Genomic DNA, 14093 nt, shown 5'->3' with positions numbered 1-14093 from the left:
CACGAACTCGGGCTCGCCGGCAGGGCCCAAAACCCATAATGGCTCCAAAACACCCGGCTGTAGACACCAGTAGGTTAACCTGGAGGAACATGAAGACACGTTTTGCACGTGCGTCACCTTCTCTGCGCGCTCCCGCCCCGCCCACCAGTTGTCTATAGGCTTCTATTGGTTGACTCGCGGAAGGTCCGCCCCCTAGAAGAAGCGGCAGGAAAAATCCCAGCAGCCCGGTGAAATAACCGTAACTCACTTGACGTCATTCCGCAGCCAATCCCAAGCAGCGGTCTTTAGCCTAGTCCAATGAGATCCGGCATGAGCTTGGCCCGCGGAGTTTGATTTTCGTCCAGGAAGGCGGAAGTGGCGCTAGTCCTGGGGGCGAGCCGCAGGGTGGGTGGGAAACGCAGGAGGGAACAGGGCTGAGCGAGGGGATTCCAGTGCCCAGTCCCGGGTAGGTGGGGGGCGTCGTTACTGTCCGTGGCCTGCAAACTGTGTCGCGCGGGCCGACTTGGGTCGTCGTCTGAGCGCTCCTGTACCAGGACGGGTGCACCACGAGCTTCGCAGACTGCGTATTCGGGGCAGCTTGATGTTCCGGTGGTTGCTCGGAGGTTCGACTTGGGAGGAGGGTAAGCAAGGCGACCAAGCTGGGTTGGAGAGCCTCTGCGGAGGCTTGTGGCCAAAGCGAGTGACACGACGGGGCGCTAGGCTCGCCCTGTTACTGGGTGAATAAGTCGTATATCTGGGGTTCATATTCCTTAGCTTAAAATGAGGAGGATGGGTGGTACCCGGATTCGTTTGTGAGAGAGAGCCGCTGTTCATTTAGGAAAGCTTGGAGTCGGCCCTCTGCCTGCTTTCTTTCAAGGGTCGCCTGAGCTCAGCTCAGAGCTTCCTGGACAGCGGAGACTTCGCTATCGCAGCTATCCTAAAGCCTTTCCTGCCAGGTGTCCAATCCATTGTTGGTTGATATTTATTAATGAAGGCTTAAACATCCTATGAACTTTTAATGGAAATTTAACTGATAGATTGAAGTTTCCTTTACGAGCTCATCCCCACTTCTCCATTCCTCTCTTTCTCTTTAACTTTCTCCTTCAAAATACTGCTGGCCAAAAGAATTAGTTGATGGTGTAATGTGAAACGAAAGGATTCCTCCAGGTTACTTAATACAGTTTTGTGGCATTCTTTTTTTGTTTCTTGGTTCTTTTTGTTGAGAGTAATATTTTCTAAATTATTTTTCCTGAAGGTATCAAGAAACTGATAATGTTTCCTTGAATTCGCTTATGTATTTGTCTCATCAATGTCACTCATATTGAATATCTTAAGAGAAATGCTGGAATATTTTGGTGTTCCCATAGACCAGGTAAATATCTTTTAATGGATTTGAATGACACTGTTGTATTTGTTGTTGGGTCTTATTTTGAAAATGATCTATATGTAAACATTTAAGGCAAAATTGTTGCTTCTTTTCAGGTGTAATGAAGGTGAGTTTGCAGTAGTATACCTTTGGTAGTTTGAGTTAAAAGGGTATAAGATTAGGGGCACCGGCTGGCTCAGTTGGTAGAGTATGTGGTTCTTGATCTCCGGGTTGTGAGTCTGAGCCCCACGTTGGAGGTAGAGTTTACTTAAAAAAGGATAAGATTATTAGGAACCTATTTACTGGATAGGTCAAATGCCAGCAAAAGGTGCAAATGCAGCAAAATATATTTTTGCTTTCATAGATAAAATATATTTTTAACTAGCTAGTGGTTTTATTTAAGGTAATTTAATTTTGGTATTTGGATATATAAGGCAAGTTATAGTTCAACAAATTCAGCATAAATCTTGAGAGAGGATGACTTAGATCTGAGAATTATAAGCAAATCCAATTTTCTCTACTTAGGGAGCATTACTACATCTAAGACAATATGCTTGGTTCTGCAGGTGATAACAGAGTAGCAATACATGGTTCTTGTATTCATGATGTTTAAAATAAAATATGAGGAATAAGAAACATATACAGACTATAATACGAGATTGAATATAAGAAAGAATAATTGGGTTTACAGAATGGGCAAAGTGTTGCTATTTGTTGTGAATTAGAAGAGAGTAATAGTCCAGGATACTTTAAAGATTTTAAACAAAAGTTGAAAGACTGGTTATAAATTACAAATAGGCAATTATTATATTATAAATATTATAAATGGGCAATTCAGTATGAGGAACTAGTTTGAGTAGGGAGATAAGGTGAGCCAGATGTGCTATTGGATTATATAAATACAAAGATGTTACAGATAGATAAGTGGTTCTAGAATGTAGGAAAAAGAGATTCAGATTTAAGGTTATTTGCATTCTTTTGATATTTGAATTCATGGACTTTGACAGAATGGAAGATGTTTTGGATGTTATTGATGCATTTTGAATTTCAGAAATAGTGGGATCAAAGATAATGGCAGCTTGAGTAAAAGATTTGCTCATCATTAGATTATTGATGCCTTTAAGGGTTTCTGTAGGTGGAGAATGGTAGCTGCCTTGTATTTTGAAGAATGACTGAAGAAGGAAGGTGGCATCAGCACATTCTTTTGAAAAGTTTGTGAAAAGAGATCAAGAGCGACCATCAAATTGATGTTAGAGATAACTTAATGTTTGCAAGCATTGAGGAAGAACCTCACAGCCAGGAAAAATTTTAAGATTCAAATGAAATAGTGAGTGATTGAGCAGTGCCCTTGAGAAGGTAGTTGGATAAAGAATATAAGTATATAAGCCTTGGAAAAAAGACGGACAGTTGAGTAGGAAAAAATTGAGAGATGGTGGAGAGGTTTTGAATGTAGAGAAATGAAAATTAAGGTTTGTCACCTTGGAGTTCTCCGTTTTCTCAGTTAAGAGCAAAGTCAAGGCTACTACAGAAATGGTGACATTGTAGATTGCAGAGACTAGGGATTGCTTTGGGCAACACGGTAGAGAACAAGTCATGTTCTGAAGGGGTTGCAGAATACCTGTGCAGAATACTCAGCTGAAGTCAGCTTGGATTTGTAGTCTTTCTGAATATTGCTCTTCTCTGATTTCTTTTCTCCAGCTAAGCGTTGTTGGATAGTTCATGATTGGTAGTAAGCATATCACTGAAACAATTAAAATTCTCTGGTTGGTAGGAAAGTCACACCAGTAAAGTCAGCATGAGGGTGCTGGATCAGGAATAGGAAAAGGAGAAGCAAGCATCAGAATGGTGAAGATGGTCAGTGGCAATGAAGGGATGAGAGAAAAGAACAAGAATTTGTCAGGATGGAACTTGCAGAGTAAGACATGAAGGTACCATCCGAGTTAACCAAGAGTTGGGTGGCTATTTATGTACAGTGAGTAGCCCTCACTGTAGCAAAACCTCCAGACCTGTGGTTCTTAGGAAGAGTGCATGTGAGTGGCCTATAGAACACTTTAAATATAATTGCTCAGGCTGGCAGAGATTCTAGTGTTACTAGGTCCAGGATCAGTATACTCCAGGCTGTGCTAGTCAATATGGTAGCCACTGGCCAGATGTCATCTTCAAGCACTTGAAATGTCTGAATTGAGATCTCTGATAGGTGTGAAATATGCAATGGATTTGGAAGACTTGGTATGAAAAGAAGAATATAAAATAATGCCATTATTTAAAAAATATTGATTACATGTTGAAATGATAATATATACATGTTGAGTTAAATAAAATATACTAAGAAAATTAATCTCACCTGTCTCTTTCTACCTTTTCAGATATAGCTACTAGAAAATTTATTTTACAAATGTGGTTTGTGTTTTATTTCTCTTGGAACCCACCTTCCAAGGTGATTCTAGTATACCTATGGTTAAGAACTACCACCCTGTAGGATTGAAAACCAACACAAACATGTCTTTGCCTGCGAAGACTTTACAATCTAATGAAGCAAAGAGAAAAATGCAAATGAAATGAAGTTATATGTAGTTAGGTGTCCTATTGTATGGTACTCCTTGGAACTAGTTTCGGAATTCAGAGCCTAGGAAGCTCCTGAGAGCAGAGAGAATCAAATGTGTAGAGGAATGTGAATCTGGCATTAGAAGAGATGTGCAAAAAGCTGGTTCCAGGGCTTGAGATAGAGCCGGGCCCTCTGGGCACACGGGTGAGTGCTTGGCAGTTAGGATAATATTGGCTTGTCTTTGAGACAATGAGGAAAATGGCTTAACTCAAAAGAGCTTGTGTCGTTGTTAATGAAGAGTGAGAAGGTAATTCAGTTGGATAAACAGGGGTAAGAGGCAGAGGACCTTTACGGTTGAGTGGAGAATGAATACAGAATTCATGGAGGACTTTATGTAGACTGAGCTGGCGGAATTGGTGGCATCAGTATTTAATCTTAGACTCAAGTGTTTGGATATGATCAGATACATTCAGAACCCTTACTACTTAAAAGCAGAGGGATGGCATCCAGTGTGCCAGTGGCTTCCGGGTCTTCCTCTCTAGCCCCAGTTCTTCTCAACTAGTCAAATGGCTTCGATTTTTACCTATCATGTATTCTGTCTGCTGATGATTCCCAAATCCATCTAAATCCCAGATGTTTTTTCCCGAGTTCCAGAACTGTATATCCATCTGCTTATTGGATATTTCCAAGAAGATGCTGTTAGGATGCTACCTATATCTGTTACTTGTAATAAACTTTGTCCTTGTTATAGGATCTGAGGAAAAACGAAAAGTCCAAGTTTTAATGGTTTTTAAAAAGAGAAAGTGCTTTCTTTGTGTTGAAATCTCTGCCAAGAGCAGAAATGTTATGTCCTGTTTTGGGGGAGCTTCCTGTGGGAGTAGTTTATACGGTCTGGAAAGCCCAAGGCAACAGATAGGTGGTATTTGAATTACAGTAGCACATTTCATTTCTGTCATCTTTTTAAGAACTGACTTCTAGCTGATATATTGCATTGTAAGTAAAGAATTTTTAAAATTATCTACATTTGTTCCCCTAAAGAGGATTTATTTATACCTCTAAAAAGGATCTCACCTTTAAAGGGAATTACATGAGTTTTCTCTGTACTGCCTCATGCTCGAGAAACTCAAAATTGTTGATTTTTGATTGGGCCAGAAGATATGTTTAGCTGGGAAGAGGGGAGGCAGTTTTTCTGAATAAAGTTCCCAAAGGTGTTTGCCATTATCAGAAAGACCGTTCTTCCTGGAATATTATATAGGTTAACTCCCATCCTTTTTTTTTTTTTTTTTTTAAGACAAATATGAATAAAGTTTAATTCTTTGAAGAAAATACTTTGAGTATACCATTATGTATTTTTTTTTAAATAAGTGTTAATGCATTTACATCTGCTTTTCTTCAAAGATATAAACATGCTTTAACAGAGTACTTTTCAAACACTGTATAAATAGGTTTTGCAGATTAGAGAAAATAAAGACTATGGATCAGCTCGGAGTATTGTTCGTATTATTGGGAAAATCCTTCCTCTAGAACCTTGTCCCAGGCCTAATTTTGAGGTAAGTCTGTCAATAGGCATTGTTTAAGTACTATGTCTAAAATAACCTCAGTACTAGAGTCAGTAGAACAAAAGAAGAAAGGTTTCTTGTAAGCCAAAAACCTTTAGCTTATTAGTGGAAACAAGTCATTTGTTGTATGTTTTTGTTTTTACTTCTTTGAGTAATTACATTCAGAGTTGGGAAGGTACAAAGCAACACCTGAATAGCTTATTTTATTCTTCTAGTTTGTGTTTCATGATAGATGATATTAACCAGGGTAGAGATATTGCTACATGTTTAGACTTTAGAATAACATTTTCCTCAGTATTGTTTCTTGCTAACAGATGCATGTTTGGTATTGAATATTCTTTTTCCTTTTCACTCACTCTTGTATTTTTAATTTATGTAATTTCCATGGGCATGCATGTGTCCTACCCCCCCCCCCCCCCCCCCCCCCCCGCCGAGCTCTGACTTTTTTTATTTTTTTTTTTTTTTGCTTTTTTTTCCTTTAGTTGATCCCACTGTTGAACTCTGTAGACTCTGGTAACTGTGGATCTGTAGTTCCATCTTTTGCTGATACTCTGTGTGTGGCAAATGATGAAGAAGCCAGTTATCTCAGATTTCGGTAATTTGATATACTTTGGAAAATGGGTATGGGCTATAATCTGAGTTCTTGCATGTGTTGAAGTTTGATCATACTAATTGAGCCTTTTGTCTGTCTTTACCGTCTTTACTGCCCTATGTCTTCCTAATAAGGATGACTGGGTGTTTCTCATTTTTCCCATTTCTCTTAATGCAGGACTAGGAAAGAATAATATTAAAAGAATGTCAGAATCAGTATGTCCATTTTTAGGAGAAAGCTGTTTCCTACACTAGATACTATATATATTTATTTATTTTATATATTTAACCAAAAGGTATTTAGTATTTACTGTGTACCAGGCAATGATGTTAAAAATATTTCAAAATTAGGATGTGTTACTGTTGTGGAGTACTAACTCATTTGTTAATATGTTCAGTAATAGGCTGTTAGCACAATAAGGGTCAATTATTCAAATATTCTGGCTAAATTTATTATGTATCAAACTGGTTTATCTATTTTAAAACAGAATACCACAAACTTACCCCTAACATAATACTGAATATTAAATTAGGCCCTTCAGTACCTTATATTCAGAATATGTAGAATTTCTAAGTAAATCAACATTATTTCAAAATAAATCAATCTGTACTGTGTTTAAACCTAATAAGTAGAACAGTTACAGGATAATTATTTTTGTTTTACAGTCTAAGAGCAAGATTTGTTCCTTCATTCACTTACCACTTTCGGTAATATAACCGTTGTGTTCCAGATATTGAGAATACAGAGTTACATAAGAAGTTGTCCTTGTCCTCAGCCAGTCTAGAGACAATCAAGGGATAAAGAGAACTTCCCTAATTTTTTTGTGTCTTTATTCCTCTTTGACTGAAAGAATTTATTGCTTCAGGAAAGTTTCCTTCCGTTTCTCACTCTCTCTCCCTCCCTCTATTATGTCATTGTGTACTTTTTCCTTCTATGCACAGAAATAGTATATGGAAACGTGAAGAAGAGGAGAAAATGGAATTTTTCTATTCTTTTCAACCAGTTTGAAATCCATTTTCACCTATTCTCAGACAGAATAAACAAATGAAAAGTGACGGGACTGTAGGTGAAGCTGCATTTAAAAAGATAGCTGCCCTTGAAGAGGAGCTGACTTTTCTTCGCACCCAGATCGCTGCCATCGTGGGAAGGAGGGAACTGAAAGCCAGTAGGCTTGTTGGTGAGTCACGTGGGGTTTGTTTCAGTCCGATGGGGCGGGGCTAGCAGTTTCTGTCCGCGCTGCCCAATGACAGTGTCTGATGCGAGCACTGCCTGTGAGTGATGTTCGGTAAATCTAGGATTTGGGGATGTGCAATTACTAGGCGTGGTGTTTATTTAGAGTAAGTTAAGGCACGTTTGCAGTGAGGGGGCTGGTATCGGCTCCAGCTATACTGCTGAAGATTGGGCTTTTGAATTAAAAAGACTGTTTCCTAAGGAAGCTTTTCTACCTCTTCAGAAAAGCATTGAAATTTATGAGGAAGGACATATTAATTTGAAAGAAGAGCATGTATTTGTAGCTTGAAGTTATTGCTGCTATCCTTCCACCAAATTCAAGTTGAATAGTGTATTTCAGATGATTCTTTTCTCCATGTTTAGAGATGTGACTTGCTTTAAAGAACATACATGTAATATATACACACGTGTATAATTCATATATAACATGAAATGTTCATATAGTGTTGTATATTTATAATATATAAATATTATATAATGGCAATTAAAGTGAGATACACACATACATTTTTTAAACCAGTCATGTTAAGAACAGTCTTTAGGGAGCAAGTCTGTTGTGAAAGTTAAGTACTCTGTACCCATCCTAGGCTCTTGCCTAGAAAATAGTTTGTTTCTACAGTGTCATCATAAAGATAATGTACCAGTTTGAGTGTTTCTAACTATAAATTGTTAATTATATTTATCTTTTTTAAAAATAGATGATGAAATTCAGATTGTATGTTAATTACTGAGAAAGCACTTTATAGTTTTCTTCTTAAAATGCATTCTCACCCTTCCTCCCTTAAAAGGCCTACACAGACAATCCTAATTGGTTTAAAAATAAATTTATTTTTTGGTTTGACTCTTATCAAAATTACTAAGCAGATGGGATTCCTTCTCTTTCCTGGCCACCCTATCATTATTTCAGTAACATTACAGAAATTGTTCCTGCTTTGGTTCTAATTAGTTATGTGGTATGTTAGAGAGAATTTTGCATGATTTTTCAAAAGACTACTTTGTTTTTAGGCTTCTTTGACTTAAATGATGAGCCTCGTGGTTTGGGACAAAGACCATCACCAGGGACTGCTGAACTGAGTGCCCAGCCAGATCCATTTTCAAGTTCAATGCTTTTCCCTCCTCCTCTTCTTCCTCCTCCACTGCCCCCTCAGCTTTTTTCTCCACAGCCGACCTGTTCTCCTCTCACACAGTCAGGATCTAATAATATGTGTGACTCAGATAATTCTGCAAATGAAATGAAAAAACAGCACCCGGCTGACAGTAAGACCAATTACAGTCATTCAAAAAACCAGGAAAATAAAGATGTTCCAAACATGTTGGATGTACTAAAGGACATGAATAAGGTTAAACTTCGTGCTATTGAACGGTATGTTACCATAACTTGAGAAATGAACCAAGTTCTGTTAATGTTTTAGTGACTTACTGTATTTATTAAAGTACACACAGACAAGTCTTCTCTCTTATTCCTCTTTACTCCAAACACCTCCCAGAAAAAATCCTTTTCCAGTTTTTTTACTCTTCCTTCTAGTGTCTTATCTGTATTTTTTAAACAACATACTTCCTTTGCTATTTCTTGATACTTTAACTGTATTTACTTCCCTTTGTTAAAACTCAAGAGTATGTTCTCCCAGCCATCCTATCCTCTAACACGTACACAAATACTCCTCTTGTTCCATCTTCCCAATGTAATTAAATCTGTAGGCTTTACTTAAATCAGTATTCAGAATTTACATCTTTATAACAGTAAACAGTCACAGGTAAGCCATTTCCTTTGCTATAGTTACGTTTTGTTTGTTGAATAATTTTATTTTCTATTGCAGTTAATGTCTCTCTGAGTTTCTTTCTCTTTTTCTTTTTAAAATAAATTCCCTGGTAGGAGCCCTCTGTCCTGCTCCAATCTCTGGTTCCTGCAAGCCTGCTGTGTTGTTGCCATGTTAAGAATTTGCTTGGCCATCATCACGGGCATTCTGTATCCTTTCACTTGTGTTGCCTTACCCATTTCTGGGGTGTCCTATCTTCCCATACCTTCCTGAGAAAGGATCTATAAAAAGGGAGACTATTTTAAGACTTTGCATATCTGAAAATGTTACTGTTTTATTCTCACAGTTCATTGATAGTTTGGCTGGGTATACAGTGGCAGAAAATCATTTTTCTGCAGAATTTTGAAGATGTCGTTCCATCGATTTCTAGCTTCCAGTGTTCCTGCTGAGAAGCTGATGTCATTCTCATTCCTGGTACCATGTATGCAGCCTTTTCTTTATTCTTGAAACATTTAAGATCTTCTCTTTAGTCCTAGTGTTTGGAAATTTCATGATGCCATGCCCTGAAGAGTTCCTTTTTGAATTTCTTATGCTGGGCACTTGTGGACTCAGTCTTGAGTTTACCTTTCATTCAGTGTGTAGACTTCTCCTCGGTCCCTGTTTTCAGGAAGGCAGCTCACCCCCCATTATCTTTGCTTTCATCAGCTTTCCAGCTTTCAATGTTTTGTTGTGGTTCTTATGCACTCTCTCATAATTTCTTTGTCTTTGTGGGTATTGTGTCCTTTTCATTTCTTTACTGTCATTTTAGTAGTATTTCACAGAGATCTGCCATGTTCATTTGGAAATCCCTCATTGAGGTTTTTTGTGAGAAAATAAATATATTTTCTATATAATAGTGTTAGGAAAGCTACATCATTTCATTATTAATGAGGTTATGATTTGATCATTTGTGAAGCACCTGGTACAAAGAAAAATGTTGTGGCTAGATGGGCACACTTGTTCCAGCAAGAGGGCCGACTGGGCCCAGTCAGTGTCAGACTGTGTTCCGACTACTACCATCACTGGAGACACAGCAAGGAGGCCAATAGACTCTACCCTCCACCCCCAGTATCTCATTTTTCTACAGCTAACCTTGCATTATACATTACTCCATAATCAGATGAGACTTTCCCCTTCTTTACATTTACAAAGTCATTATTCATGTTCTCTGCCTTCTATCTTGTTACTGTGAATAAAGTATCATTGTTCATGTCCAGGCTTTTCCTTGGGTCACTGGTTCCCCTTCTCTCTCATCCTCTCAAGGATTTTACTTAAAATTATCCCTTCTGTCTTCTGTATCATCAAAGTTTTCTTCTTTACTTTATTCTCCTCATACTTGACTGTTTCCCATCTTCAAAACACGTATATCCTTGGTATTATTTGTTTCTGTGCTCCTCTTTCTGGTATAAATTCTTGTTGTCAATAGTTTTTTGCTTTTCTCACTGCCGCCTTCTACCCTCTGTCATATGGTCTCTGTCCCCATCACTCCACTGACAACTGCTGTTTATCAAGGTCACCAGTGACTCTCTTGCTAAATACAATGGTCAGTTCTTAGTGTTCCTCTTAACCTGATATCTTGGCAGTATTTGATACACTCTGTGGTTCCCTCCTCCTTGGAACACTTTCTTCCTTTGGCTTCAGGGAAATCACACATGGTTTTCCTCTTACTTCACTGGCCATGACTTATTCCTTTGCTTAATCTTGCTTCTCGGCCTGGTGTCTATGTTGGCATGTGCAAGGCTCAGACCTCAGTCCCCTTCTCTCTATATCCACATTGTTTCCTTTGGTGATCTCATGGAGTCCTGTGGCTGTGTATACCATTGATATGCTAATGACATTCACATTTATTTTTCTATCCCTGATTTTCTCCTCTGTATTCGATGCCTACTTGATGAAATGCCTGCCTGACATCATTTGCTTGTCTCAGAGGTGTCTCAGGCTTCACGTGTTCAAAACAGAACTCTTCCTTCCTACCTGTCCACTTTCTCCACCTTGAAAACCTGTTCTGTCCCAAGTTTTTGCATCTCAGTAAATGGCAACACCATCACTCAGTTGTTCATCACCCAGGTGTCTGTTCAGTCCAGACATCTAGAATCATCCTTTTCCTTTCCTTCCCATTTCCTTTCTATCAGCATACAGTTCAAAAGTGTGTGCCCTCGGGCACCTGTGTGGCTCAGTGGGTTAAGCCTCTGCCTTCAGCTCGGGTCATGATCCCAGGGTCCTGGGATCGAGCCCCACATCTGGCTCTCTGCCCAGCAGGGAGCCTGCTTTCTCCTCTCTCTGCCTGCCTCTCTGCCTACTTGTGATCTCTCTCTCTGTCAAATAAATAAAAATTAAAAATTAAAAAAAAAAAAAAAGTGTGTACCCTCATGATCTAACTGCCACCCCCAATCTAAGACACCATCTCTAACTTGGACTTCTGCAATAGCCTCCTAATTGGCCTCTCTGTGTTCTTGCCTCCTTACCTTTTCTCCATAGAGTAATCAGGGTGATCCTTTAAAAATTGAAGTCCAGGGCCATTTGGCTGGCTCAGTTGGAGCATGTGACTCTTAATCTTGGGGTTATAAATTCAATCCCCATGCTGAGTGTAGAGATTACTTAAAATCTTTAAAAACAAACAAACAAAAAAAGAAAACAAATAAAACTTGAAGTTCAATCTGGCCATTCCCTGCTTAAAACCCTTTGATGGTTTTCCATCATGCTTAGCATATAATCCAGACACCTTGCTGTGGCCTCTCAGTACCCTGAGGGTCCAGCCCTTTTTTCTGTCTCTGACCTCATGATCTATTTCTCATGTCACTCTGCGCTCCAGCTGTAACTTGTTTTTCTTTTTTCTCACATATGCCTCCACTGCATGTTTACACTAACGCTGACTTGGGGTCATTTATAGAGAGGACGCCATTTCCTTAAAGAAGTTTTTCCTGGTCATCTCATCTAAGGTGCTATTGTCCCAGTCACTGTCACATTACCTACTTAATTTTATTCATAGCATGCATTGCTGTCTGCAGTGATCTCGCTTGTTTGTTGATGATTTCCTGTCACCAGAATATTCCATGGGGGTAGGATATGGCTGTACTCTCAAATTATAAAATGGAATCTGGTGTAGTAAGCATTGAGTGAAGACTGAATGAATGATTGGCCCAATAGCTTTCTCTTCATGAATTCAGTTAGTCCCCTTAGAAAGTTCTTAAATAATTCTTTAAATTTTCCATTGGAAAATGAGAAAATTAAAAATAAAGATCTTTAGCACAGTGAGATATTTGATAATCTCAGGTCCCAACAAGATTGTGGTGGAGTCCTACCCACCAGAAGAAACCATGGTTTCTTGGATTTCTGATTCCCAATTCATTGTGCCTTCCAGATTCCTTGTTCTTTGGTGAAAATTTTTAATCTTGAAGAATCATTAGGTTGTAATGTATTATGCTTATATTTCTGGTGTATTTGTCATTAAGGAGCTACATTACACAAGGCTTTAATTAAAAAACATTTTTTTTTTTTAAATAGGTCACCTGGAGGTAGACCCATTCATAAGAGGAAAAGACAAGATTCACATTGGGATCCAGTGTCTTTAATATCCCATGCACTTAAGCAGAAGTTTGCATTCCAAGAAGATGATTCCTTTGAGAAAGAAAATAGGTCTTGGGAATCTTCTCCGTTTTCTAGTCCAGAAACTTCAAGAGTGAGCTATAATAACGTAAAGTTAGTGTTTTAATTTTTCTTAAGTGTGTCGTTCATGATACATCTTCACCTTCAGGTTCTCTTGAAGTACTTGCACAGAATGGGCCATGCGGTTGTTGGCTGGAACCGCGTCTGTTTCTGTGGTTTCTGTTCCCTTTCACACATTCTTTTTAGCTTTTTGGCTTACTATGAAGTTTTTTGAAATAAAACACTTGATTTGAAAAATACTTGTGTGTGAGTCTGTCAAGGTTTCTCCTGACAGGTGCTAACTTGATGTCGCTGTCTGCAGTTGGGACAAGATGTCTGAAACTCAGAGACCAGAGAATGGTGACAGATTCCCTCAATGGAGTTACATAGATACTCCCAGTATTTTTCTTAACTATAAAGACTGGATTATTTAGTTAAATAGAATGTTAACAGTGCTTTTTAAAAAGTAGCTAGGATCGTAATTCTCTTCAGTGACCACGTTTCTTGGCTCCCGGCATGGATCAGAGCGGGAGAAACGGCCCCACTCCGTCTCTGAGTTACTCGGTGTGCGTGTGCCATCTCTGACATTAATCATGTCAACTCTGGAAATTCTTAACTCTAAGAAGGCAAAAAAGTATAGTGTACTTTAGAATTACTACAATCATAAAGCACAAATGTTCCTAAAAATTAATGTTTAGCATTTGTGTAGAAATGTCTAACTTGGGAGTACTTTTTTGCTCACCTCATTTGATCCTCACAGCACCATCCTAAAAATAAATAGAACTAAAACTAACTTAGTATTACCTGTCTCTCCCTGAGGAAATAATCCTCAGAGTGCCAAAGTAATCTAGATGTAACCCTTCATCTAACTGGCACAGCAGAGACTGGAGCTTGGTTTATTAACATTTTAGGGTGTCTGAAAACCTTCAGTCACATACGCGAGTCGCTTGTGTGGGACACACTTCCAGTGATGGTGGGTGAATGAGGGATTGATTACGGGGTTGTCTCACTGCTCACTCTTCAGCATTTTATTGCCAGCCACCTACAAGCACCTCAGAGAAAGAATCATCTCTTTTTGTATATTTTAAGACACCAAGCTTAGGGCAGGACACATGGGGACTCAAGCTGTAGTTGGGGGGGAACCCAGTCTCGCTCTGTGTCCTTGGCTGGAGGCACAGTGCTGGACTCACAGTCCAGTTCCATATCCCTGTAGATTGTTGGTTGAATTAAACCTCAAGCGGTCATTTGGTTGTTAACATTCTTCTATGTGACAATACTTTCTGGGTGAACCTTTTGCTTTTCTTCCATTTGGGCGCCACATCTCACAGTCAGGAGAGTGAACTAAAGGAAGAATGGACCAACGCAAAAGATGGTGACCAAG

General features: G+C 38.9%; 1 protein-coding gene across 1 annotated transcript; it reads left to right on the top strand.

Moving 5' to 3' along the window:
• The first annotated feature begins 358 nt into the window (after positions 1-358).
• LOC111147600 (mitochondrial fission regulator 2) lies at positions 359-13071 on the top strand. Its single transcript, XM_022503732.1, has 7 exons — positions 359-620; positions 1235-1351; positions 5336-5440; positions 5932-6044; positions 7073-7218; positions 8277-8634; positions 12572-13071. Exons 2-7 carry the CDS (start codon positions 1289-1291, stop codon positions 12777-12779), a joined length of 993 nt encoding a protein of 330 aa, XP_022359440.1. The 5' UTR covers positions 359-620; positions 1235-1288; the 3' UTR covers positions 12780-13071.
• The last annotated feature ends 1022 nt before the right edge of the window (positions 13072-14093 follow it).

The sequence above is a fragment of the Enhydra lutris genome, unplaced genomic scaffold (assembly GCF_002288905.1).
Source record: "Enhydra lutris kenyoni isolate GAN:26980312 unplaced genomic scaffold, ASM228890v2 scaffoldscaffold17, whole genome shotgun sequence".
NCBI classification, from domain to species: Eukaryota; Metazoa; Chordata; class Mammalia; order Carnivora; family Mustelidae; genus Enhydra; species Enhydra lutris.
The sequence above is the reverse complement of the archived record's forward strand: the minus strand, read 5'-3'. Positions and strand labels throughout refer to the sequence as shown.

Excerpts from the sequence above, each read along its gene's own strand:
- LOC111147600 (XM_022503732.1), top strand. The coding sequence starts at position 1,289 with ATGTCACTCATATTGAATATCTTAAGAGAAATGCTGGAATATTTTGGT. Across the intron at positions 5,441-5,931 it reads GTCCCAGGCCTAATTTTGAG|TTGATCCCACTGTTGAACTC; the intron begins GTAAGTCTGTCA and ends TTTTTCCTTTAG. Across the intron at positions 7,219-8,276 it reads GAAAGCCAGTAGGCTTGTTG|GCTTCTTTGACTTAAATGAT; the intron begins GTGAGTCACGTG and ends CTTTGTTTTTAG.